Source organism: Aspergillus heteromorphus (assembly GCF_003184545.1).
Source record: "Aspergillus heteromorphus CBS 117.55 chromosome Unknown BO70scaffold_18, whole genome shotgun sequence".
NCBI classification, from domain to species: Eukaryota; Fungi; Ascomycota; class Eurotiomycetes; order Eurotiales; family Aspergillaceae; genus Aspergillus; species Aspergillus heteromorphus.
The window spans coordinates 607,226-629,559 of NW_020290423.1; the positions used below are offsets into that span (position 1 = coordinate 607,226).

At 52.9% G+C, this 22,334-nt stretch overlaps 10 protein-coding genes across 10 annotated transcripts; 4 read left to right on the forward strand and 6 right to left on the reverse strand.

Moving 5' to 3' along the window:
- Positions 1-1,040: 1,040 nt before the first annotated feature.
- On the reverse strand, positions 1,041-4,364 carry facB (C6 transcription factor FacB/Cat8). Its single transcript, XM_025540395.1, has 5 exons — positions 3,617-4,364; positions 3,198-3,511; positions 2,853-3,133; positions 2,445-2,802; positions 1,041-2,398 (listed from the first exon to the last, which is right to left on the reverse strand). The coding sequence occupies exons 1-5, from the start codon at positions 4,059-4,061 to the stop codon at positions 1,235-1,237; spliced, it is 2,562 nt and encodes an 853-aa protein (XP_025398110.1). The 5' UTR covers positions 4,062-4,364; the 3' UTR covers positions 1,041-1,234.
- Positions 4,365-5,935: 1,571 nt separating this feature from the next.
- On the reverse strand, positions 5,936-6,895 carry BO70DRAFT_68971 (uncharacterized protein). The gene has a single exon (XM_025548647.1). The coding sequence runs from the start codon at positions 6,734-6,736 to the stop codon at positions 6,155-6,157; it is 582 nt and encodes a 193-aa protein (XP_025398111.1). The 5' UTR covers positions 6,737-6,895; the 3' UTR covers positions 5,936-6,154.
- Positions 6,896-7,068: 173 nt separating this feature from the next.
- On the reverse strand, positions 7,069-9,164 carry BO70DRAFT_430466 (SET domain-containing protein). Its single transcript, XM_025548161.1, has 4 exons — positions 8,780-9,164; positions 8,138-8,664; positions 7,484-8,072; positions 7,069-7,409 (listed from the first exon to the last, which is right to left on the reverse strand). Exons 1-4 carry the CDS (start codon positions 9,101-9,103, stop codon positions 7,323-7,325), a joined length of 1,527 nt encoding a protein of 508 aa, XP_025398112.1. The 5' UTR covers positions 9,104-9,164; the 3' UTR covers positions 7,069-7,322.
- A 198-nt stretch (positions 9,165-9,362) lies between these two features.
- BO70DRAFT_363488 (uncharacterized protein) lies at positions 9,363-10,227 on the forward strand. Its single transcript, XM_025543578.1, has 2 exons — positions 9,363-9,903; positions 10,045-10,227. Exons 1-2 carry the CDS (start codon positions 9,526-9,528, stop codon positions 10,054-10,056), a joined length of 390 nt encoding a protein of 129 aa, XP_025398113.1. The 5' UTR covers positions 9,363-9,525; the 3' UTR covers positions 10,057-10,227.
- A 650-nt stretch (positions 10,228-10,877) lies between these two features.
- Positions 10,878-11,711, forward strand: BO70DRAFT_363489 (uncharacterized protein). The gene is made up of 2 exons (XM_025543579.1): positions 10,878-11,177; positions 11,241-11,711. Exons 1-2 carry the CDS (start codon positions 11,064-11,066, stop codon positions 11,556-11,558), a joined length of 432 nt encoding a protein of 143 aa, XP_025398114.1. The 5' UTR covers positions 10,878-11,063; the 3' UTR covers positions 11,559-11,711.
- Positions 11,712-13,032: 1,321 nt separating this feature from the next.
- Positions 13,033-13,847, forward strand: BO70DRAFT_353970 (uncharacterized protein; the record flags this gene model as incomplete). Its single annotated transcript, XM_025541842.1, has 2 exons — positions 13,033-13,080; positions 13,167-13,847. The coding sequence occupies 2 exons, from the start codon at positions 13,033-13,035 to the stop codon at positions 13,845-13,847; spliced, it is 729 nt and encodes a 242-aa protein (XP_025398115.1).
- Positions 13,848-14,221: 374 nt separating this feature from the next.
- Positions 14,222-15,758, reverse strand: BO70DRAFT_388346 (glycosyltransferase family 69 protein; the record flags this gene model as incomplete). The annotated part of the gene is made up of 1 exon (XM_025545983.1): positions 14,222-15,758. The coding sequence occupies exon 1, from the start codon at positions 15,734-15,736 to the stop codon at positions 14,222-14,224; it is 1,515 nt and encodes a 504-aa protein (XP_025398116.1). The 5' UTR covers positions 15,737-15,758.
- Positions 15,759-16,048: 290 nt separating this feature from the next.
- BO70DRAFT_363494 (DUF409 domain protein) lies at positions 16,049-17,610 on the reverse strand. Its single transcript, XM_025543580.1, has 3 exons — positions 17,257-17,610; positions 16,582-17,203; positions 16,049-16,536 (listed from the first exon to the last, which is right to left on the reverse strand). Exons 1-3 carry the CDS (start codon positions 17,570-17,572, stop codon positions 16,080-16,082), a joined length of 1,395 nt encoding a protein of 464 aa, XP_025398117.1. The 5' UTR covers positions 17,573-17,610; the 3' UTR covers positions 16,049-16,079.
- A 233-nt stretch (positions 17,611-17,843) lies between these two features.
- Positions 17,844-19,090, reverse strand: BO70DRAFT_317759 (L30e-like protein). Its single transcript, XM_025540396.1, has 2 exons — positions 18,679-19,090; positions 17,844-18,485 (listed from the first exon to the last, which is right to left on the reverse strand). Exons 1-2 carry the CDS (start codon positions 18,992-18,994, stop codon positions 18,112-18,114), a joined length of 690 nt encoding a protein of 229 aa, XP_025398118.1. The 5' UTR covers positions 18,995-19,090; the 3' UTR covers positions 17,844-18,111.
- Positions 19,091-19,392: 302 nt separating this feature from the next.
- BO70DRAFT_69040 (coiled-coil domain-containing protein MAD1) lies at positions 19,393-19,901 on the forward strand. The gene has a single exon (XM_025548648.1). The coding sequence runs from the start codon at positions 19,529-19,531 to the stop codon at positions 19,814-19,816; it is 288 nt and encodes a 95-aa protein (XP_025398119.1). The 5' UTR covers positions 19,393-19,528; the 3' UTR covers positions 19,817-19,901.
- The last annotated feature ends 2,433 nt before the right edge of the window (positions 19,902-22,334 follow it).

Below are 22,334 nucleotides of genomic sequence, written 5' to 3' on the forward strand. Positions count from 1 at the left end.
AACACCACCACCATCAAATACGGAGTAGAGTAGTTACTCCGTAGTATATTCCCCACAGCATCACATCGCATCCTCACTCTCCAACCCCCTCCAACCCTCATCGATACCAAGATCCTAAGTAGTGTATAGTAGCAACTATCTAACTCTCCGGAGTATATCCAGCAAGAATTAACCGACCGTGCCGAGTTTCATCCCCATCTCGTCTTCTTGTCTCGAGTCGGGTCTCGACCCAGCCTTCTTAGTCAGGTAATCAACTTCCTTTGCCCGACTAACAAAACTCCGCTCCCCGCTGGGTCCGGAGGACCCTGCTCCGCCAACGAACACCGTCCGCACTCGCAAGTTGACGGCATCCGGGTTCCATCGTCTTTCTTTCGGACCGTTCTATTCCTTCCCATCCCATCCCATCGCATCACATCACATCTCGGTTATTATTAATCCTTACTGTGTAGTTAGCCTTAGCCTGTCACTATCTATCAAATGACTAACTCATTAACATTTTTTTTTTATGATTTCTCAATCACGGCGGACGCTAATTACTTCACTATTAGTATGGAGTATAGACAGCCGATACTGACACTTACAATGAACATGTGAAAACAAGACTCGGGTGAAAGAAGGGAGGGAGGGAGGGAAGATCCCGGAATCTACCCACCTACTTACGAGAGTACACTGTAGAAGAGAACCCCTCCATGCAGGCAGCTAGTGTAGTATGGGGGGAGTCGTCAGGGTTCGACGGGCTAGGTGCTTATAGTTATAGCCTTATGTGCCTGATGAGCCCTGAGCCCTGAGCCCCGGCTCGACCCAATCCCGCAGCCACAGTGACTGGGGGGGATGCGCTTCAGGTGGGGGTTCTAGGGGGGTTCTTATCGATGTCGGATTTAATATTGGGTAGCCATCTCATGCAGTCTTGGCCTGTTGTTAGTAGTCACTCAATCACGGGTGCCTGGCTACAGACTACAGCTGACAGACTCTAGGGATATAAGATACCACCATCCTACTGGAGACGAAGGAGACAGACAGACATTAACACAGTAGCTAGTGGCAGACATATATTCAGATTCATTATGCAGCAGCATATACTCCGACAAAGACCAATCCAGACCCAGACTCCCTGTACAGACCAGGTATCACAAAAGAGACAGAAATTGCACAGGCCCGAGGCAGCTGAAACTCCGCGACACCAAAACATATCATCGATTCATAAAAAAAAAATAAATAAAAAAAGCGTGGGCCCTCAGACGGCCAGCCGTCGGTGCCACCCATTGAGCAGGCCGAACTCGTCCACGTCCACCTCCTCGTCCACGGCCGGGATCATCACGTTGCGGAACGGATCCAGAATGTTGGCCTGTTCTTCGGGGGAGACGCGCATGTCGGTATAGTGCACCCCGTCTTCGGCGCTCCCCTCGTCGGAGTAGCTGAGAACACTCTGCGGCGGGAGCTCCTGGTTGAGGGGCATGTCGCTGTTGCTGCTGGCCGACCACGCTTCGGGCGACAGGCCTTGTAGCTCCGACGGCGCCGACAGCGGTGCCACCATCGGGTCCGCTTTCTGAGAGAATTCGGCGGTCAGGGACGCGAAGGGTCCGCCGTCCTCGCCGCACTCCCGGCCGCCATAGATCCCCGTGAAGATGTTCGAGTAGCCTCGGTCCATGTCACTCAGCACAAACTCCCAATCGGACACCGTGATCGGGCCCCCGCTCGCATTCGACGGCGCGGAGCTGGAAAGCACATGTCCGTTGTCAAACCCTCCCGACGACGAATGAAAGACCGACTTGATGTCCGCAGACATAGTTGGCGCATGGAATTGATCAGGCGGCAGACTGGCAAAGCTGGAGGACCGGATGTGACGTTGACCAGGGTGAGAACTGGCGCCGGAGATCGTAGCTCTCCGAGAGAGGGAGTCTGATTTTTCCGGTTGGCTAGGTCCTGACGCGCTACCTACGCGCGCTTTCCAGGGCTGAGCCTGCCTCTTCGGTGACTTGGAGGGCTTCTGCGCAGGTGGCGACATGTCCTGGGGCCGACTAATTGACCCGTACTTGCTGCCATTCAGCGAAACCAGGACACTAGCCAAAGCGCTGAACTCATAGGCAGCTCCCGACGATTCGGATTCAAGCTGAACGATGACGCTGGTAAGCAGCTTCTGGCTCTCCTTGACAAGCTTGCTGTCACGCTTCAAACCGATGTTCTGCCATAGAAAACCAAGACCCGTAGCGAAGACGAACTCCTTTCGGTTGATACTTAGGGAGAGGCAAAGACGTCTCTCATTGAGCAACTCGAGGATCTGGACCATGTGTTTGGCGGAGTCGGAGACAGCAAGAATAGAAGGCGAGCGGACGTGCTCCTCGCCGAAGCAGACCGCAGGGCGATGGATCAAGGAGCGAATGAAGTAGTAAACAAGAGACTACAAAATCAGTGAATGATAGCGATATAAGGGGCGGAGTGCTTACCAGAAGTGGCGACCGGCTGCTTGTCACGTTGGTACTAGGCTTGTCTTGCGAGAACTCGAGGCGAAGGTGAGCGGGCAAACTCTTCTCCCACTCATCCAGTTTCTCGGCGACCGAGTGCATCTTCGCAAGAGAAATATCGTACTCCTCATCAGAAGGGTAAATGTCCTCCAAGACTTTGCTCAGCACCCTCGAGGCGCCGAAGAACGCAATTGCGCTAGAGATGCGAGTGGACTCGCCGGGAAGAGTGGGCAAGAAGCCTGTCTCCGTGACATTCTCATCATCAACGTCTTCAGGGTACTCAGTCTTGACATCAGATTCGCGGAGAATGACGGGCAATCCCGTCAAAACAGCGGTGAAACTGTCGACATGTCAGAAAAGACCCTTCTTGGAGAGACCGAGAAGACTTACCGATCAAGCGCATATTGGCACCAGAACACCTTCTTGCGTGTTTCAGCCACCAGGGCGTTCGACGAGAAGCGTTTTTGGCTCTGGTGGAGTCGTAGTTGTTGACAGAGGCCGACAGCAAGGCTCCGGTAGCGTAGAAGGCTCGCATAGTCGCCCTTCGTCATACAGTACATCTGAGCAAGTACATAGCATTGCAATGTCGACACGGAGATATTGCCGGAAATAGATTCAAGGATGGGCGACCAATTGTCCTCGAAAAAGGTTGGGTCCTGGTTGGTTCGCGACTAGAAAACCATCATTAGCTTTCTGTTCATTAAAGGACTCGACCAAGTCGGGTTCAATGCCTACCACAGATGCAAGAGCAGCGATTCCGAAGATAAGATTCAGCTGCGCCAAATCATGCTTGTTGTCGTCCAAAGATTCCGTGCTCGAAAGATACTGTCCGTAAGCCTTGAGAATGGTGGGCCGGTGCACAACCGGGTACAATGGCGCCCATTCCTGGAAAAAGATATTAATGAGCTGGTCGGAGACCAGTCGAGGCGCCGTTTTGATGGCTTGGTCGACGGGGGAATGAGAGATGGCCGGAGGAGGGGTGGTTAAAGTTTTGATTGAGACACCAGGCGGTAGTCGTTTTTGGTCCACGAGCCTGTTTGTGAAAGTATCTAAGCAAGGTTAGCCGCGGTTTTTCCAAGGAACGCTTTCAGGCTGTCTTGTCCACAATCAAGACTGGCCTCTACTTAAGGAGCCGTAGGGAAGGGAAAACGTACCAACGAAGGCACGGGTAGTCGATACCCCTGCAACCTCGGCATCCGCCACACCATCAGGCTGCAATGGTTGGCGCACCTGGATGACGCTTTCAACCGCATCAGGTGCGTTGGTTTTCTGACGTGAGGCAGGTGAGAAGGAATGTATCCGGGACAGTACATCGATCTTCTCGTCCTTTTCGTCCAGCAAGTTCTTGAGGTCTCTGACTTCGGACTCCAGGGCCCGCACCCGCTCCTCCAGCGACTCCGTGTACCCACGAGGGAAGGCACGGCGACTCAGCTTGTCGCTGGTCTTGCATTCGAATCCGACATTGGCGCATTGGGAGCAGCATGGGCGGACGCCGTCGCAGCGAATCTTCTTGCTTCTGCATCGATCACAGGCCTGGGCAATACGGCTTTGCGAGTTGCCCCCGACCTTGATCACTTTCATCGGGAGAATTCCAGGCATGTTGGCTGGATGCTGTGGCGCATCTGCCTCGCAAACAAATTGATCGGGCGCCGGTCTTGCGAGTGAGTCTCGATGACACCTGGGAGACTCAGGAATAGGGATAGGTGACGCGAACCAGTTTTCGAGTCACTTAGCGATGGCGGCGGGCGACCTAAAGGAAGTCGAGGAGTCTAGCCGGATCAGGGTGGGAAGGTAGATAGATGGTGTTGTCGAAGGGCCACAGAGAGTTGGACGGTGGAAGGGGAGTAGAATGGTCAAAAGAAGGAGAGAGCGGTGGCGATGGAGAGGGAGGGTGAAGATGTGGCAGTTGGAGAGTTAGGACCGATGGGGCCGACGGAGGGCAGCAACTTTTGGATGTATAGTACAATGTAAACTGCGCACTGCGTAAGGTCAGGTACACTCGCGGTATCGGCTCAAAAGGGGGGCAGGTGGGGCTCTCCATGTGGGTCATGCGCTGGAGCGGGAGCCAATCCCGGCGCGTGGGAAATGGCGTTCATTCGCTCAGGCGACCGTGGACAGCCAGCCAGTGCGAGCCAGTGGCAGAGGTCGCCCCGTAATGATACCCGTACGGTCACGCTATTGCTGGAGCCGCTGAGGTTATTCAGATGGGTTGTACCGTTGTGGGCAGGCGCTGGCCCCGTTTCCTCGGCAGTTCTTGACAGCAGCTGATACTGGGGACATCTGCCCAACCACTACCGAAGTCTTCTTTCGGAGACAACAGGTCGTGAGACGATCTTACGGCGCACTTCATCGATATCACAAGTACTGCAGTACTACGTACTACCTAGTAGTTACCTTATCAGACTGCCGTCAGCGGCAGGCACAACTTCCCTCCCAAGACAAGTCCGCAGCATAGTCCGCGGCCACTAATGTATGATACAGGGCATCGGTGCATCAAGACCTCCCTTCACCGGCAGATCCTACCTGGCCCCTCCCGATTAACCTTCCTTCCGATAGACGAGAGAGGAGGCAAGCAGCTAGATAGGTCTCGGGGTGTAAGACACTGGTTTGGTTTGATCAGTCGCCCCATGCTCGTCGGGCACCCAGTACGGACGGAGTACGAGGGAGAGAAAAGCCTCCATAGCTATACGGCGGAGGGTCAAATCGAGTATCGACATATCTGATCAAATCGTCATGATCGCGCCAAGATCCATGGTTGGAAGCTACCCCTCGAGCACGGATGATCATGGCGACATGCTTCATCTGGGCAATGAACTATCAGCAAGGCCGGCGTTTCTGGTATCGCTATCTACCTACATACGTACGACTATCGGGGTGACTGTAGATGGACCATACAAAACCGAGGCTAGCAGGCCGCAGGTGCGGTCCGGGGTCTTGAAGATCACCAGCACTCCGAGCCAGAAAGCTTTTCGGATGCCACCGGACTCACGGTCCGATCAGTACTGTGGGAGTGGATAAAACCGGCGATGATCAGCCAGTCTTGCCAATTGTCCAGACTTGATTCCACCATGGTTGGCGCCTGCTCCCCGCAATTCTGAACCCAATCCAAACCGTGAGTCTGGCGATGAAAAGGTACGCAAAGCGTACGGTATGGAACGTCGGAAGTATCGAGGCGACATCTATCTCCGACCCTCGAACTATTATTGTCGCAATCAGCGATGTGATATTGAACCAGGTCGAATAATCCCTGTTCATTTACCGACAGACGTGGTGCGTCCGATGCATCGCCGTCCAAATCCCGCCCGCAAAACCCACCCGGCGGAGACTCCGAATGTTCTCCGAGCCATTCCCGTTAGGGTCCTTTCTCCTGGCCCTCCCCGACAGAGTGTCCGATTCCCCTGGTTCTGGAAATGATAATGCGCTCGCTCCTCCAGGTTGCCACTTTCCCCCGGCGCTGGACGGCTGGTAGATCGTGGAGTGTGAACTCTCCCCGATTGCCTGCTTCTCGGTAAGCCCTGCTTACTTTCCTCGTATCCCCATTGACTGGAACAGCTCAGGACTCGAGCCTGAGGATTCTGGTGGGGAAAGCCGGAAGATCTACGAGTAGATAGATAGTCCACAATCAATAATCATATCAACAGCTCTCCAGCTGCGCTTGTTTGATGAAACTATTTCTTTTTTTGTGAATTTCTTTATCTCGGCAGGGTGGGACAGACCAAGTGAAGTTTCTGCGCCCTATCGATTTCTATTGTCAATAACAATCTATCATGTCCTGATTGCTCCGAGGGAAGACTGGCCGTTGCTCGGTGTAGGATGGTCCTTGGCCGAGTGTTGGCCGAGAAATCGCAGAAGTGGAGGCCAGAACCTTCGGGTCCTCTGGAGCTGCCTGAGGCTGGTTCACCAACCATGACAGAGCGTGGTGTCTGGGGGAGATGATCAGAGTCCCATCTCCTGTCGCTGTTCCGTGGGTTAACGTGCCATATTATTCCGGAGCTGCTCTCTGAGCTGAGTCTGCGCATCCCCGTTCCGAGGACGGAAGTACAATACCGTGGAGCTGTACGAGTGCACAACGCCGCGGGATGCATGCCCGGGCGCTGCATTTCGATTTCTAGAGCATCGGAACCAGCCTCTAGACCCCTCTCGTGGCCAGGATCGTACCTAGCCGGGCCAGGGTCCTTCCTGCTCGCTTCCATCTGGGGGTCGATCATGACGCCCCGGAGACGTAGCGCCTCAGACCCTGAATCATCGAAAGGCAGGGCGTGTGTTTCATTCATGATTTAACATTCAAGGGTTTGTTTTATGCACGGCATAGCCTCATACACTATACTATATCCCTCACAAAGCAAAAAGCAAGTATCTAGCTCCTCTACTTTTGTCTCGACACGATACACCAGCGGAGTTTTCGGGGCGCATCAACATGCGACATCGGCCTGGGCCTGAACTTTGTAAACTCGAATAAAGCGTTGCGACTTGCGTCACCAAAACGGTTTGCACTGAACTCTTGAACTCTGAAGCCTGAATCACTGGCTCTCGCCCGAATAAGGCCAAGAAACTAAGAAATCCCCCCCCCCCCCCGGCCCAGAAGGTCCTGGGGGGGCGCCCCCAAGTTTACGGGACATCCCCCAACCGGGGTAGTCGCAGCCCGGATCTGATTGAAGGATCACTACCCCGCGGTGGGTAAGTCGCAAACTCAGATCGGCCTCCACGTTTTGGCGCCCTTGGCTTGAGCCTTGGTGATGGATCATGCGTCCTCTCGAAACAACTAGCCTGTTACGCTCGGGGTAATTTCAATACACTATTGCCTCCTTCTGGCCTGGATGACCCCGTACTTAGGTCGCATGAGCCCCGGATTTGTGGCAGTTACGAGAAATCGTCCTCCTCCTCGACATCACCGGACTGCTGAGTAAGATAGCGGCTGACCGCCGGGCTGGCCATTAGATTCTCTCGCTGGGGCGGCCCATCGTTAGCATGTACCTCCACGGCACGGCAGGGCAAGTGGATGGGTCACGGCGAGCACTCACCTCTCTCACGAGGTCCTCGATGCCTTTCTCCAGCAGGCTGGACTCCAGATCCCGCAGCTTCAGGACGGTGTCGAACACCTCCGTTCTGAAGATGGCACGCATGTCCTCGTTCTCGTGGATCTCCAGAACCATCGGGTCGGTCTGTCGCAGCACAAAGAACTGCGTCTCCAGTCGCTCGAGGATGAGCACCACAGCCCTGAGCTGGTAAATGTCCCACTGAGGATCTGCGGCTAGGAGTTCTCTGAGGCAACCCGGATCTTTCACATCGTCTCCTTTCCAGGTAGCTCGGAGCTCCCGCCCCCCGTCAGTTGTCTGGAGCACATTGAAGTCAAGCCCATCCTCCTCGTTTACACATGCCCACCAGATGATCGGACTATCCCAACTCGTAGTGGCGCCTGTCTCCGAGTCTATGGCGGTGCTGGATAATTTCACCCCGGGTGCATCCTTGCAGAATGCCTTCTTCGCAATCTTCAACGGATCGTCGTCCGGGATATCCAAATCTAGGAAGATCTGGTTCGCCGTCGCTTTCTCTCCATCAAGGAACCCATAAGAAAAGATCATCTCCGAAGCAGGTTTATCGTCGCCGTACCTTCATCCCATCATCACCATCAGCACCGCCCAATACCCCGCGCATGAAATGAATTCAATACTCACGAAATCGTGACCTCCTCACCCTCGCGCAAGCTCTTCCCATCCCGCATCTGGAGCACCGCATTCCCATCCTCATCCTCATTATATAAAGCCTTCACCGTGCCCTCCGCCGCATGGTTCGCCATATCAATGCACGGGACCATGGCATGTCCATGCCGCGGCAGGTCCACCATCCGCGACCGATACAACGCATCGACATGCTTCCAATCGTCAAACGTAAGCTTCCCCGTATCCTCACTCCACCAGTACTTCTCACACCAGGCGTGACCTTCCGTGGACCGGCGCAGATGCTCGAATTCCTTCTCCAGGGACGCGATTTTCGCATGCACGGCCAGCCTCAACGACGTTCCCCGTAACAGCTCCTGCTCCTCGTCGGTGTAGAAGGTAGGCAATAGCACGAAAGCCGGCATGTATTTCACATACTCGGTCCACGGACTCGACAGCCCGATTGCGTGGCGCTCGTGCGCGTAGTCCGGGCTCGAATGCGTAAGTTGCACCAGGAGGAAGATCAGTATCGCGCCTCGGGCTGTCTGTATTTATCTATTAGCTTAGTTCAGGAATAGATATATAATACCATCACTCTATCCATCATCATCATATCCGAGAAAAATCAAGCCATAAACATAAACATAAACATGTACATACTCGTCCAACCCCCCCCACAGCCTCCAATACCTCCCGAAGCTGCCTATCCGACTTGGCATAGTCCTCAACGAAGCCCAGCGAGAGGACCAAATCGGAAGGCACCCGCAAAAGCACCGTGACCCCTGGAGCCACGACCCCACTCTCCTCAGACTCTGGCCTTTCACCATTCCCACCACCATTCTGGCTCCCCGTCGCCACGATCGCAGACCCCTTGTCTGTTCCATCGTCCGCCCGCAGCTTCCGGAACGCGACGCCCTCGACCGCGATCCCGTTGAGCCTTGTCCAGGCGGACAGGGTCTCGATGGGGAGGTAGTCGCGCTTCATCCTGTTGGGGTTTGGTTCTGTTTTAGCAGCAATGGGGGGAGATTGTTTGCATGGGGTGTTGTACTTGGGAGGGGAAGGGAGGATGCTAGGCCGTACAGTGTCGATGTCGATGTTCTTGTTATCGATAAGAAGGCGGGGAAGAGACAGCCCTAAGCCCTACCGTGTATCCCGAAGCAGTTGCTGGGATGGATTGGATTGGATTGGATTGGACCCATGGCCGCATCGAGACGTCATCGCATGACACTCGGAACCAGAATTCATTGATACTAAATATTAACATTGGATACAGCATTGCATTCGGACGTTCTGGTTCTGTTGCGAAATCAACTACTTCTGATAAATTGAAGTCTCAAATACTGCAATCTTCGAGAGCTATAATTATATACAAGCCACTCCAGACAAGGTAGCACATACAGATCAACATGTCCACCACTCGCATTTTGCATCCAGTCTCAAGGCTCACGTCCGCTGCTCGTGGGCTTTTATCTCGGTCGGTCCGCCAGCCAGCTGTTATTTCGGGCGTGCAGAGTCGATTAAACAGCGGCCTGGCCAAGGAATGGCAGGGGAGAGGGTCAGAAGAACACCCGGTCAATCGGACAAAGAAGCGCGATGTTACGGACCCCGTGACTGATGCGTCGGCGTCGGCGATGAAGGATCGCGAGGAGAGTGAGGGCGTTGCGGATGCCGCTAGACCTCAGGGCACTACGGGGAGGGGAGGACAGGAGCATGGGAAGAAGGCCAAGGAGGAGCATCCTAAGGCTCCGGAGCCGGTTATTGGCATGAATGATGAACGGGGTCAGGTGAGTGATTATTCATTTGTTATGAGTTATAAGGGGTGTGTTGTGTGTGGTCTAGTATAGCTGCAAGTGTGCGGGCGGTTCATGAGTTCAGAAGGGATGAGTGATTTTGGAATTGAAAATGGCTGACTGATTGGTAATTAGAAGGGTCACTGAATCGAGGGAGATGTGGATGCTATTTCGTTTGGTATAACGGCGGTTCTTGTATGCTTTCAAGATGCTCCAGATTGAAGATGCTCTTGTTCGGGATTTATTAGGATTTATCACATTGAGAATGTTTTATATTTTGTAATCATACTGGTAGTATATAAACACGCTATAGTGCATGTCAAGAATGGATAGCCGGTCGCAAATAGTACCAATTGGGTTTAAAGACAATGACACTGACGATATTGTTTCAATTGAGTCTGAATCAGCAAGGCTTCATTCATTCTTGAAGAGCTGCAGTATCCAATATGGACCGTCAGATTGCTCTTGTTCCAGCAGTAGCACCAAAGATCCAAGATACAGAAAGATACAACATTAGTGTCGCTGCACGATGATGTCCTTGAGTACTACTACACGGTATTGAATCGCCGCCACGGATCTGGCATGGCATCATTGATATGACGGAGTCTTGCACTCCAGTCTTGGCTCAGGTTGTGTTCTTCACCGACGTAAAAATAAGGCATTTAGAAGAAATACTCTTTTGAAATAGGAAAAGAACCAGAAACAAAAGGAAAAGGCTATAATGATCTCAGGAACGAAGACCCTGCCATTGCCAACACACCCCACACCAGCCTCCAAGACGAGTTCACGACTGACTGGAATGAGTGACTTGCTGCTCATGACGTCTGATTCGTTCAACTTTCTCCATTTTTTTTTTTCATGGAACATCAGTACTGTGTAGTCATCGGGCTCCATTGCGTGAGGCGAACCAAGGCGAGGCCGAGTTGGATGACGTCGCCGCAGTCAACGTCACCACCGTCCATTTCACACCCACACCCACTCCCACTCCCCAGGACATATTAAACAGCGAGGAATCCTGCAAAGGGTTTTCTTTTGCTTTTCATCTATCTATCCAATCCAAACCACTCCCTCACAAGAAACAAAGCAACCTACTCTACAAACCACACGTCCACACTCCAACGTCTAACCTACCTAATCCCAACTACACATCCAAAATGTCCGACCAGACCTTCCACACCACCACCCAAGACCTCCGCAAGGCCGAATCGCACGCCTCCCACGCCGGAGCCGGCAACACCCCCAAGAACTCCAACATCTCCGCCATGAAGGTATGCACCACTCACCCACCATCCCAACCACACACACCACCACACACTAACAAAAAAACCCAGTCCGTCGTCGACCAGAACAACGCCAGCAAGGCCAGCCAGATCGAACACACCAAGTCCAACCTGCCTCTGCCCGACCAGCCGCCCCGGGCCAGCGACTGGAACTCGGCCGACCAGCGGACCGTCAACGTCGGCTCGGGCGGCATCGAGGCCCCCGTCTCGGGAGAGAACAACAGTGCCCTGCGCGAGCCGGCGACGGCCAGCAGCAGTGTCCGGGAGTCTGGGGAGGAATTGCACAAGAACACGCAACCGCTGAGCGGGGTGGGTCGGCAGGGCAAGGATAACCTGGATGGGTTGCCGAGGGATGCTCTGTACCGGTGATTGGGTTTTGATTACTTTTGAATTTAATGTATGGTGTGTATAGAAGGGAAGGGAAGAGTGGTATTTTTTTTTGAGTATCGCTCTGGTTGGGTTGGAATGGGATTGGGTTATGGGCTGTATTATTATGATTCAGTGATTTAATGATGATAAAACGGATCTTTTGATTATTATCTCTTAGTATTTATTACTTATGTCTTGACTACTTCGCTTGATTACTACTTTGTTGAGATATAGATTTGTGGTAATTTGTATATCTACAGCATACATACCATCTACTCTATATTGAAAATATCAAAAATCAAGTCTTCATCTCAAAATATTATCATAGATAGTTCAAAGTGCATTTAAGGTGTGCAAATATAGAGTGCAACCGGAACCAATCAGCACGGATCTCTCGCGCCGCGATCCTGAATCGGGACCCTGGCGACCATGGGCCCATGCAACCGCCGACAATCTCCATTGACAAGCTTCTTGATCATAAAGAAAGACAGAAAAAAAAAAAACATCGTCTGCTATTATTCTCTGAAGCTTGGAATAGAATGCAAAAACAGTCTGCAATCGACCAGCAACCATCCCTTCCTATGACGTCATGAATTTAGACCCCCTCTACCCTGATAAGCGCCGCAACATACAAAGTATCATCAAGTAGGTACACATAGATAGTAGATAACTACAACTATAGAGAAGATACCAGTACCATCCACCCACTACCATATACTACTAGTACTATAAACTATGCACTATGTACTATGTAACAGAACCCCCCCCCCCAACTCCCCAACTCCTCAACCGCGACCCGGAACCCCTCCCAACCAACCACTGCACGCATGCATCACATCCATCGTAGCCCAACCGGAAAAGGCAACCAGACAAGTTAAAGTGGGCCCGTCTCTGCCCGGTTACGGATCTAGACCTTCCCACTTCCCACTAATAGTACCTGCCGACCGATGCGCGTTCCCTGTCTGCGACCGCACATTGACGCCACTGGTGAAATCACCGTCTGTAAGTACTAACTATGTAGCTGGCACTGTTCGTTGACGTACCGGTTGCAACACATTCCATCCATCTTACTCCTTACATTGCGCTGGATGAGATAATGAGAGATGATGGGATGGAATGAATGGATGAGATGATGGGATGGGGGGTGGGTTTGTAATGTCAGGATGACATCATGCGATCTGAGGGTTTCGTTTCGACTTTGTCAAAGTAACCTGAGGTTGACGCCATCTGGATTCTGGCTGTGGTGGTGGTGGTGGAGGTGGTGGGATATATAGATGGCTGATGTTGGGCTGGAATAGAGGGAGAAATGATTATTCTAAATCATTGAAGAAGCTACGATTGTTCAAACAATACTTTCTACAGCACATCAACACTACACCAGTCCATATCAAATCACACACCTACCTACCAACCTAGTACCTACCTACCAACCTACCTACCTACACACCCATATACAATACATACATAAACAACTATGGATCTCCAAGGCCAGCCCATCCCCTCCGGCCAGCGCAGCACCAAGGTATGTCCAATCCTCCCCATCCCCATCCCCATCCCCATCCCTTCATCCCTCCACCCACTAACCACCACCACCATCACTACCTCCAGGTAACAACCGACCCAACCCGCCACACCAACCCCATCCACGAACCCGCCGGCCCCGTCCTGAACGACTCTCTGGCCGCCGAATCCGCCACGCACGGCGGCACATTCGCCCAAAACCGGGGTTCCGAGCCCATGGGCGTGTCCTCGGGCCAATCGACCACCCGGACCACCAACACCTCCGGCGCAACCAAGCTGGACTCCAACGCCGATTTCGCCGACAAGTACCCCGAGGGACTGGGCGGACAGGGCAATTACCCTGGCGCGCATGGAAGCGGCTACGTCGGTGGACCGACGGGCGCGAAGAAGGAGTTGGGGATTCACGCGGGGGAGTATCCTGCTTCGCAGAAGTTGAGCCAAAGTCAAAGTCAGGGTCAGGGTCAGGGTCGACAGGCTCCGGCTAGTGCTGCTAGTGGGAGTGGATATAGCAGTCTGAGCCAGAGTCAGGGTTATGGTTCGGCCCAGCCAAAGGGCAGGGGCTTGAAGGAGGGGGATGTCCCCGATGATGCGCCTAACGCGAGCTACACGACTGATATTGGCGGGGAGAATGACCCCGGTCGGGTTGCGCAGGGCGGGTTCCAGCGCAGGAATGTCGAGAGTGGTCCTGCTGGCACGGCGGCTGGGCGCCAGAAGGGCGTTGATGATCAGCAGTGGTACCAGCATCTGCAGTCTGACCAGCGGGCCTAAGTGGTCGGTCATGGGCTACGCTATGATAGTATGATGGATGAGATGAGGTTATGAAAAACAAAGCGGTGTGTATTTTTTTTAATCCTGTATAATGATTGGTGGCCTTGAAGAATGGTCTCTGGCATTGTGTTGTATGGGAGGACTGTGTCCTTCTGGGTTGTATTAGTGAATTTATATAGATGATATGAATGACTTAAAAGATTGCTCCGTATGATTCTTGACTTGTGATTGAGTTAATAGTATCCAGGGTGAGATGACATGCTTCTTAATTAGAGAGCGTCTGCAAACTTCCCGTATATAGGATTTGTATTGATCGAGAGTTCCACCTCATGGCCATCATCACCTTGCTGAGAATGATGGCCGATAAATGCACTCTAAGCCGGGACCGGAACGGACTTCCAACCACCCTCTCCGCTCTCCTCCCGACTCGTGAGAACCTGGAGATCCCATCGACCGCAGAATCCATCGTAGCTGGCAGTTCGGTTGACCATCAGAAATGTGCCGCCGTAGCCCGACCCATCCGGCACCCAGACCCGTTCTTGCACTTCCTCGCCCGCAACCTCCGCCCGGCGCGGGTTGTATACTGGCAAGCCTGCAATCCGACTCGCGATCCCGTGCACCACAGAATATAACTTCTCGACCCGACGGGTGGTTCCCAGCCAGCTAAACGATCGAGGGTGATACGCGACGCGGATGAACGGGTTCATATAGATGCCTGTATCCTCCTGCTTGCTGATGGCAGGCGACGGTGGCCTTTGAATATCCGCATGGATCAGACAACATTCGGACGATTCCCAGAAAAGATCTTCCTCGGCGCGAAATCGTACCGGCACGTCGCGGTCCATGTACCCTTCTTGATCATAGTCGATGGCAGAAATCGAGGACTGAAGTGGATGCTGGAAGAATCGGGCATCAAACGCGACCATCCCGCCCCAGCAACTGCGCACCCTCACAGCATCTTTCCCATGCAGGACATCTTGTCGACTTTGGGCCTGACCGGCGGCGGCAAACCACGGATAAAATGGGAGCCCCGTCCCGTATCCCTCCAGATCGCGCGATGCGAATGTATCATAGAACTTGAATGGATTGATAAAGTCCACCGCACAGGCGGCTCGATAGTCCGGTACGCCGTTCTGAGTGTTCGTCGAAAAGAGGAGTTGCAAGGCGTCAAGTGCGTTGAAATAAACATCGTTCAGGAACAAAAGCCGGTCGAACTGGAGCTCGGGATGCTCTTCTAAAGGACGCAAGGCCCGGTTGCGCACTTCGGCCAGAAAGGCGACGCGTCGGACGTGTTCCGATCCATCTGGGAGAGTGACGGTGGGGAACCCTGTGAAGTTGAAGTGCTCCTCATACACAATGGATTTGTTGCAGGTGGCCCGATCGCTCAACTGCTGAAGAGCATGCTGTCCAGCCTGTCCGCTATCATTCTCGTAGATGCTGAGAAAGACCTTGTCTGGTCCTATCATATCAATCAAATTGAGAAGACTCTGACCCCACGGTCCGCTTGCCAGGGCCCCGTTCCTGTCATAGAGGCTGGCAGCGATGAAGACAGTCGAGTTGCGTAGGTTCCCTCGACCAGGCGCCGTGGACTGTTGCACGGCATCTCGAAGCGCAGTATAATGTGGGGGGAGATTGGTGTAAGATGGAACCAGGAGGAAAGTGAAGACAATGAGACCGACAAGAATACAAAAAATGGAGGATATCGTTCCACGAAGATTCAAGAGGGGAAAACAGTGCCTGGGCCGCCTTCTTCTTACCCTGGCAGCTTCGACAGGGGCAGGTCCACGGCGACTGGCTGATTCGAGGTCCTCGAGGCCGATTTCTTCTTCGACTCCATCTCGCGATGTGCGAGCAACGGGTTGATATCCATTTCGGGGACGACGTGCCATCGGATCGCGCCTTCCAACCCAGGGACTTCCTGAACGGTCTGCAGTAGTTTAAATGCAGGAGGAAGCCGCGAGGCGACGCCGCTTCCAAAGTTGGGTCCGTCGACTCCCCGACTTTGTGTAACCCTCCTTCGTCTTACTGGGATTGAGCCGAGACAACATGACCCGTTCCACAGAGATATATAGCCATCAGCGGTAAGAATCATCGCTCTTCGCTTGCAAGTGACATATTGTGGCATTAATCCAAGATTCCGGAGATAACTTTAGGACGGAGTACACTGGCTGGAAGTATTCGCTGAATTTATTATACCTATATTAGATCACTCGCCTGGTACAACACACATTCTCAGGCTGGTGGCAGGAAAGACGCAAAGAGCGCGCCCTGAACAATGCCATATATCACCATATACTGGACAATTGCATTTGCGTACCAGTCCTTACCCTTATCCCGGGTCTGCTCATCTCTCGAGGTCCCCACCGGGTACTTTCTGACCAGCAAAGCTGCAACCCAGATATACCACACGGGATAGCCTGAAGACAGGCGCGTGATGATCTGAACATGATTGCAGAGAAATACCTGAACGGTAAGGATGATCTGGGATGCTGCGAGACTACGCAGCAGGCGACCTGCCAGTTGCGGCCGGGATTCAACTTGCTCTTTTAGAGCCATTGACGTCCTATTCAAATCTGACTCGGCATCAAGAGACCAAAAAGCAGAATATGTTAAGATCACTAGCATGGGACTAGCCAATGCAAATAAGGGCACATTAGACAAAGTCCAATATCGAAGAAACCCGTTATTCCTACGAGGATTAGTATACCTCCACCAAGCACAGGGGAAAACATACCAATAATGATCTTGCACAAAGCTGTAGATACTGGGAAGAGCTCGATTGCACCAGACTCGTGGTGCACCTACATGAGTAGATGTGTAGTCGACGCAGAACTCCCGGTAAGCAAGGTATTGCGGGAGCACAAATCCAAGCCCCGTGCATATACCCCCAAGACTAACCGCAAATAGACGGCGAAACTTGTCGAACGTGAAACATTGTGTCAACGAATAAGAAATCCCAAAGGCTTCCTCAAGAAAGAGAAGGCCATTAAGAAGGCCATTACCGCGAACACTCGTCGCTAATCCACACACAATGCCAGCCAGCACCAGCAGACCATCTTGGGTACCTGTTGAACCGCCCGACGAACCGAAACTTTGGGCAAATAGAAGAGCGCCCGTGAAGCTCAGGAGAGAATATATGCTCTCTGCATTGGGAGCCGACATAAACAACCCGGCAGGCGAGATTATATGTAAGCATGCTGCAATGAAGGCCAGCCTGCGGCCCTGCATCCCGGGGAGTATGGTGCATGCCAGACGGTGGAGAAACAATACCGACATGGCATGAGCCCCATGAGATACAGCGATGCTGACCAGGCTTTCCCCGAATTCATAATCAAAAGCGCATATATGCTGCACGCCTGGCAGAAGTTTCAGTCGCAGAAGTATGAGACAACATGGATGCCGTTCTCACCATTGGTCACGAAATTGATGAGTCTGTTGACAGCATAGCTGAACGCCCATTCTTGCTCAAACAGATAGCCCCGTCTTGCGGCTTCGGTAAAGTATATGGCGTCCCATCGGGTCAACTTGATGGATATCCGTCTCAAAAGGGCGGGAATGGGTCCATCAGGACCACTGCTGCTCCATTGAGCCAAGGTCGTAGAGGTGTCATACCCGGGGCCGGGAGCGAGCACGGCCAGGAGAAGCAGGAAAGCTTTCCAAAGGACAAAGGTACCAAGGAGGGAGCAGTAAGGCCGATGGACGATGCGATGGGGTAGCCACGACATACTAACACTCTGGCTAGTACTAGCAAAGCCCGTTGATGCTATACATCGAAGGGGATGGGTTGGGTCCAGCCGGGGAAGGCCTGGGCGGAGCTGGTGGCTGCTGCGCGCTAAGCCGTCTCGGGCCGCCTTCCATGTCGGGTCAGATGCAGAAAGAGCAACCCAGCCTCGGGATGATGGATATAGATAGTGGATGGTGCCCTAGTAAGACTGCAGTCCCTGGCCCTTTTCTCTCTGCAACTCCCATCTACGCATCCCTTACGAGAAAAATCTTGTCATGTTTTGGATTTTATTGGATACTTCCTGCCTTTTTTTCATACACCATTTGAGAACGCCAAGTTTGCAACGGACACATCAGAAAAGAGCAACCCAATGAACACGTCCCAAAGGCCAGACCCCCGAAGACATGCACTGCCTTGTCAGACAAGAACAAAGTGGAACTGTACAGCCATAGCAGCAAAGTGACAAGACACATAAAGAAGCCGTAGAATTAAGAAACATCAGAACAATGGAAGGATGGATTCAGAAGTCCAGCTGAACCTTCACAGGTTCACCCGCTTGAGCTCCTTCTGGGCGAGCTTAGCCAGCTCCTCGAACACCTCGCTGAAGTCCTCATCATCCTCGCCCTTCTTGCCCTTCGACGCCGACTTGGGCACAACCATCACGACACTGGTGGGGCGTTTCGTGGCAGCCGAGTTGCCGAGCTCAGCTCGGGATGTGACGAAAACATATGGGATACCGTGGTCCTCGCACAGAACGGGAATGTGGGAGATGACGTCCATGGGGGAGATGTCGGCGGCAAGGATGACGACGGCGTTGGGGATGCCGATTTTGGCGTTGGCGGCGGGGACGGGCGACTTGCGGAGAGCCTTGACGACCTCCTTCACACCACGCTTGAGGCACTTGTTGACGGCGGCTGTTGTAACAAGTAGTCAGCATCTGCATTGCAGTGCAACGTGCAACACGGAAGAATGTCCCGCTTCAATATGGAGGAACATGGTGAGGGCAAGTCGCATTCAACTCGTTGAGACAAGCAAGGATCTGTGATGTGCCCGCAAAAAAAAAAAAAAGAAAAGAAAAGACATTATAGGGCACGCGAGGCATCTTACCCTTCTTGACACTCTTCAGGCACTTCTTAGCGGCCTTGTCCTCGACCAGAGGGCTGGCGAAAGGAACGAGCGCGCCAACGGGGGCGGCGTCAACCTCCATGTCCTCAGTGCCATTGACGACGGGGGTCTCAGAGACAGCCTCGTCAATGCCCTCCAGAACCTTGGTGGTGAGCTCCTTCTCGACGGCGTCGGCGAGAACGGTCTTGTCCTTCTTCTCCTTCTTGTCCTTCTTGCTGCTCTTGTGGACACCGTCCTTCTCCGAGCGCTTCTCCTTCTTCTCGCGCTTGTCCTTCTTCTCGGTCTTGTCCTTGCCCATTGTGAATAGTAGACCCACTCAGGGATTTGATCTGATGCGGAAGAGGGGGAAGGGTCGAGATAGACGGCGGTGGGCGTTGGGTGGAATAGTCGTCGGCCGCTGCGAAACCCGCAAAAATTCGAAATCCATTTTCAAAATTTCGGCGCTAGTCCGTTTCGGGCCCCGGAGCTTGCGCGGGCGGTGAGCGAACTGGCTGACTCAGCGCATGCCTATTCGGGATGCGCGGCCGTCCCTCCATCGAAAACAGTTGATGAAGCATCATTCGGATGAGTGACGTCCTTCTCGTCAGCCTACGCCGGGGTTTCTGGATGGCTCTGAATTTTTTGCATGGGACCCATTATCCATTGATGATATCGCGGGCAATTGCATATGCAGGTGCCCCATAGCCTGCCTTATTGATCCAACGTAAGTCCAGCAAGTGTTGCGGCACACTGCCAGGAGGCTGATGAGGTCAGATGAATTCGAGTGTGAATTCGCGCTCCTTCCGGGACACGCTTCGAGGGGAATCCCCCTTGTCGCTCCCCCCGGCACCAGATGCGATGCAACAATCAGTCCGCCCTGTCTACCCTCCGAAACCTGGTAAGCCCACGTCCCTCATGGCCAACGCAGCTCCCAGGACTGACGTTTCTGCCCGGTTTAGATACGGAGAAAGAGGAGCTCCTTGTGCAGGTCAACACTCTGAGATATGAGCTGGAAAACTTCAAGCAAGAAAGGGACTTGATGGTGCTGCACCATGAGAAGGACCTACGCGATTTGCAGCTGAAGGCGGATTCGGACTTTCGGAAAGCTCAGGTTCGCTCTCCCCTTTACACACTACATTGATTCCAGTCTAACTGTGGAGGTTTACTCCAGGTCGCCGAAACCAACAGTCATCGTGCCAGCCATAAGAGCGAGACCCTTGCGAAAGAATTAAAGGAGGCGCAGGACAATGCCCTCAACGAGAAGGTGGGCCTGGAGCGACGGATCAGAAGTCTACAGGATCAGAACCAAACTATGCAGGAAGATGCCGAGGACACCAAGGCACAGCTGCTTGACCAGGAACGGCAGTACAAATATCAGATCACAGAATTCGAGACCATTCGATCGTCCCTCCAGAAAACACTCGAAGAATTGCAGAATGAACTGCAAGCTGCTCGCGGTGATGTGCAGACCACGCAAGAAAAGTTGCGTGAGCGGGAAGCAGAAGTCGCTGATTTGGAAACGGAGAACCTCCGTTTGAAAGCCGAAGGGACTGATACAGAGACGCTGGCAGTCCTTAAGCGAGAGCTTTCGGAGCAAGTCAACCACATTAGGAACTTGGAAACGGCAAACCGTGAACAAAGTGCCGAATTGCGGCACCTTCGGAAAATCCAGAAGAATGTCGAGGTTGTGGAGGAGCAGAAAAGATCGTTGGAAACCCAGCTACATTTAATGAAGGGCGTTGAGTCTGAACTTGGAACGGTTCAAATTCAGAAGCAGATTCTTGAAGATGAGCGACGGTCTTGGACCAGTCTCCTACAAGACAATGATCAGCCAGCAGAGTTCGACTCACCGGAAACGGTAGTGAAGGCTTTGTTACAGGAGCGCATCGAAAAAGCCTCTCTTGTGGACAGGCTAGGCAGCATCGAGGCACAGTTTTTGGAGAAAGACGAGTCGATTAAGAGCCTAGAAGCCGAAAAAACCAACCTGCGACAGGAAATCGAGAAACTTCGCAGCGCTAGCTCTACTGCTGGAGGGGCCATGCCGGATAGCCGGCTCAAGTCCAGACTTGAGCGGCAACGCACCCTTGCTGTGAAAGAAGTGGAGTATCTTCGCGCTCAGCTCAAGACTTTTGAGACGGAAGAGGTGACGATGAACGCGGAACAAAGTCAGTTTGACGAGCAAAAGTCCGAGCAAATCGGCAACCTGGAAAAGCTCGTCGATGAGTATAGGGCCGAATTGGCCAAAGCCCACGAGGAGCTTGCCCAGCGTGAGACATCCCAGCAGGAGGAGTCCCAGCCTCGGGGACTCAAGCGACCGCTTTCTCCAGCTGAAAGCGAAGCGGATAGCGAACGTCTTGCCGTTTTGTCCCGCAAGACTAGAACTTTGCAGGAGTCGCTGACGAAGTCCGAGCAAGCCGCAACTCTGCTGCGCAAAGAGCTCCAGGCCAGCAAGTCGCAAGTCAAACACCTCAAGGCCAAGTCACGGACTCGCGTCCTCGAACTGCGCGACAATCCCACCGCGGAGGCAGAAAATCTTAAGCTCTCCACCATCAGAACCCTGAAGGCAGAAAACCAAGATCTCCTCGCACAACTGCGTGGCGACCGCATGGAATCGAGCGTCGTCCCCGTCACCACTCTAGAAAGCATGAAGCTGGAGATCCAAGACATGGAGCGAGTCGTTGCCGACAAGGAGAAGCGCATGCGCCGACTCAAGGAGATCTGGACGGCCAAGTCGTCGGAATTCCGCGAAGCAGTGGCCTCCCTCCTAGGCTACAAACTGGATTTCCTCCCCAATGGTCGCGTCCGGGTCACCTCCATGTTCCACCTTTCGCCCGCCTACCGACACGGCGACCAGGATGGGCCTTCCGACCCAAGCGGCCCAGGAAGCATGGGCAACGGCGAAGAGAACTCGATCATCTTCGATGGCGAAAACGGCACGATGAAGATCTCGGGCGGTCCCAACAGTCTTTTTGCTCTGGAGATCAAGCACCTGATCAAGTTCTGGGTCGAAGAGCGGAAAGATATCCCCTGTTTCCTTGCCGCCATGACGTTGGATTTCTTTGATAAGACCACGAGAGCTGCTCGTATGTAACTCTGCGTTTTTCTTTCCATTGGATTTGGATGGCGGGTAAGGGGTGGAGTCTTGGGTTGTTGGTGGTTCAAGTGATGTGATGTGATGTGATTCCCCGGCACAGGCAATATGGTGTCATGTTCTCTTTATTCCATTCCTACACAGCATAGCTAGCACATATAGCACAGCGGAATTATGAAGGATACTTCGATGTGCTTACCTGAATGAGTGATGACTACATCCCGTCATTATGGTCATTATCTACCACTTTTCAAAGTACAAAAATTTTAGCCATTGACCGACTTTCATCAACAAGCTAAGTAAGCCAAGCCAAAGGCAAGTGCAAGTGCAAGTGCAAGTACCGTACATGCTCCATCGGTTTCACCATTTGATGCCAAGCAGAGATGAACATGTAAGAGCCAGCTACCCATTCATTGCGAGAAGAAACTCATGAATGATAATAATGATAATAATATAACACGGGGAGACAAATTATTTACAGACCATAAAATTTCTCTCTCCCGAGCTTGTGTGCTGCAGGAGAGATCAGGCAGGCAGGCAGGCATGCAGACAGACAGATAGGGCACGA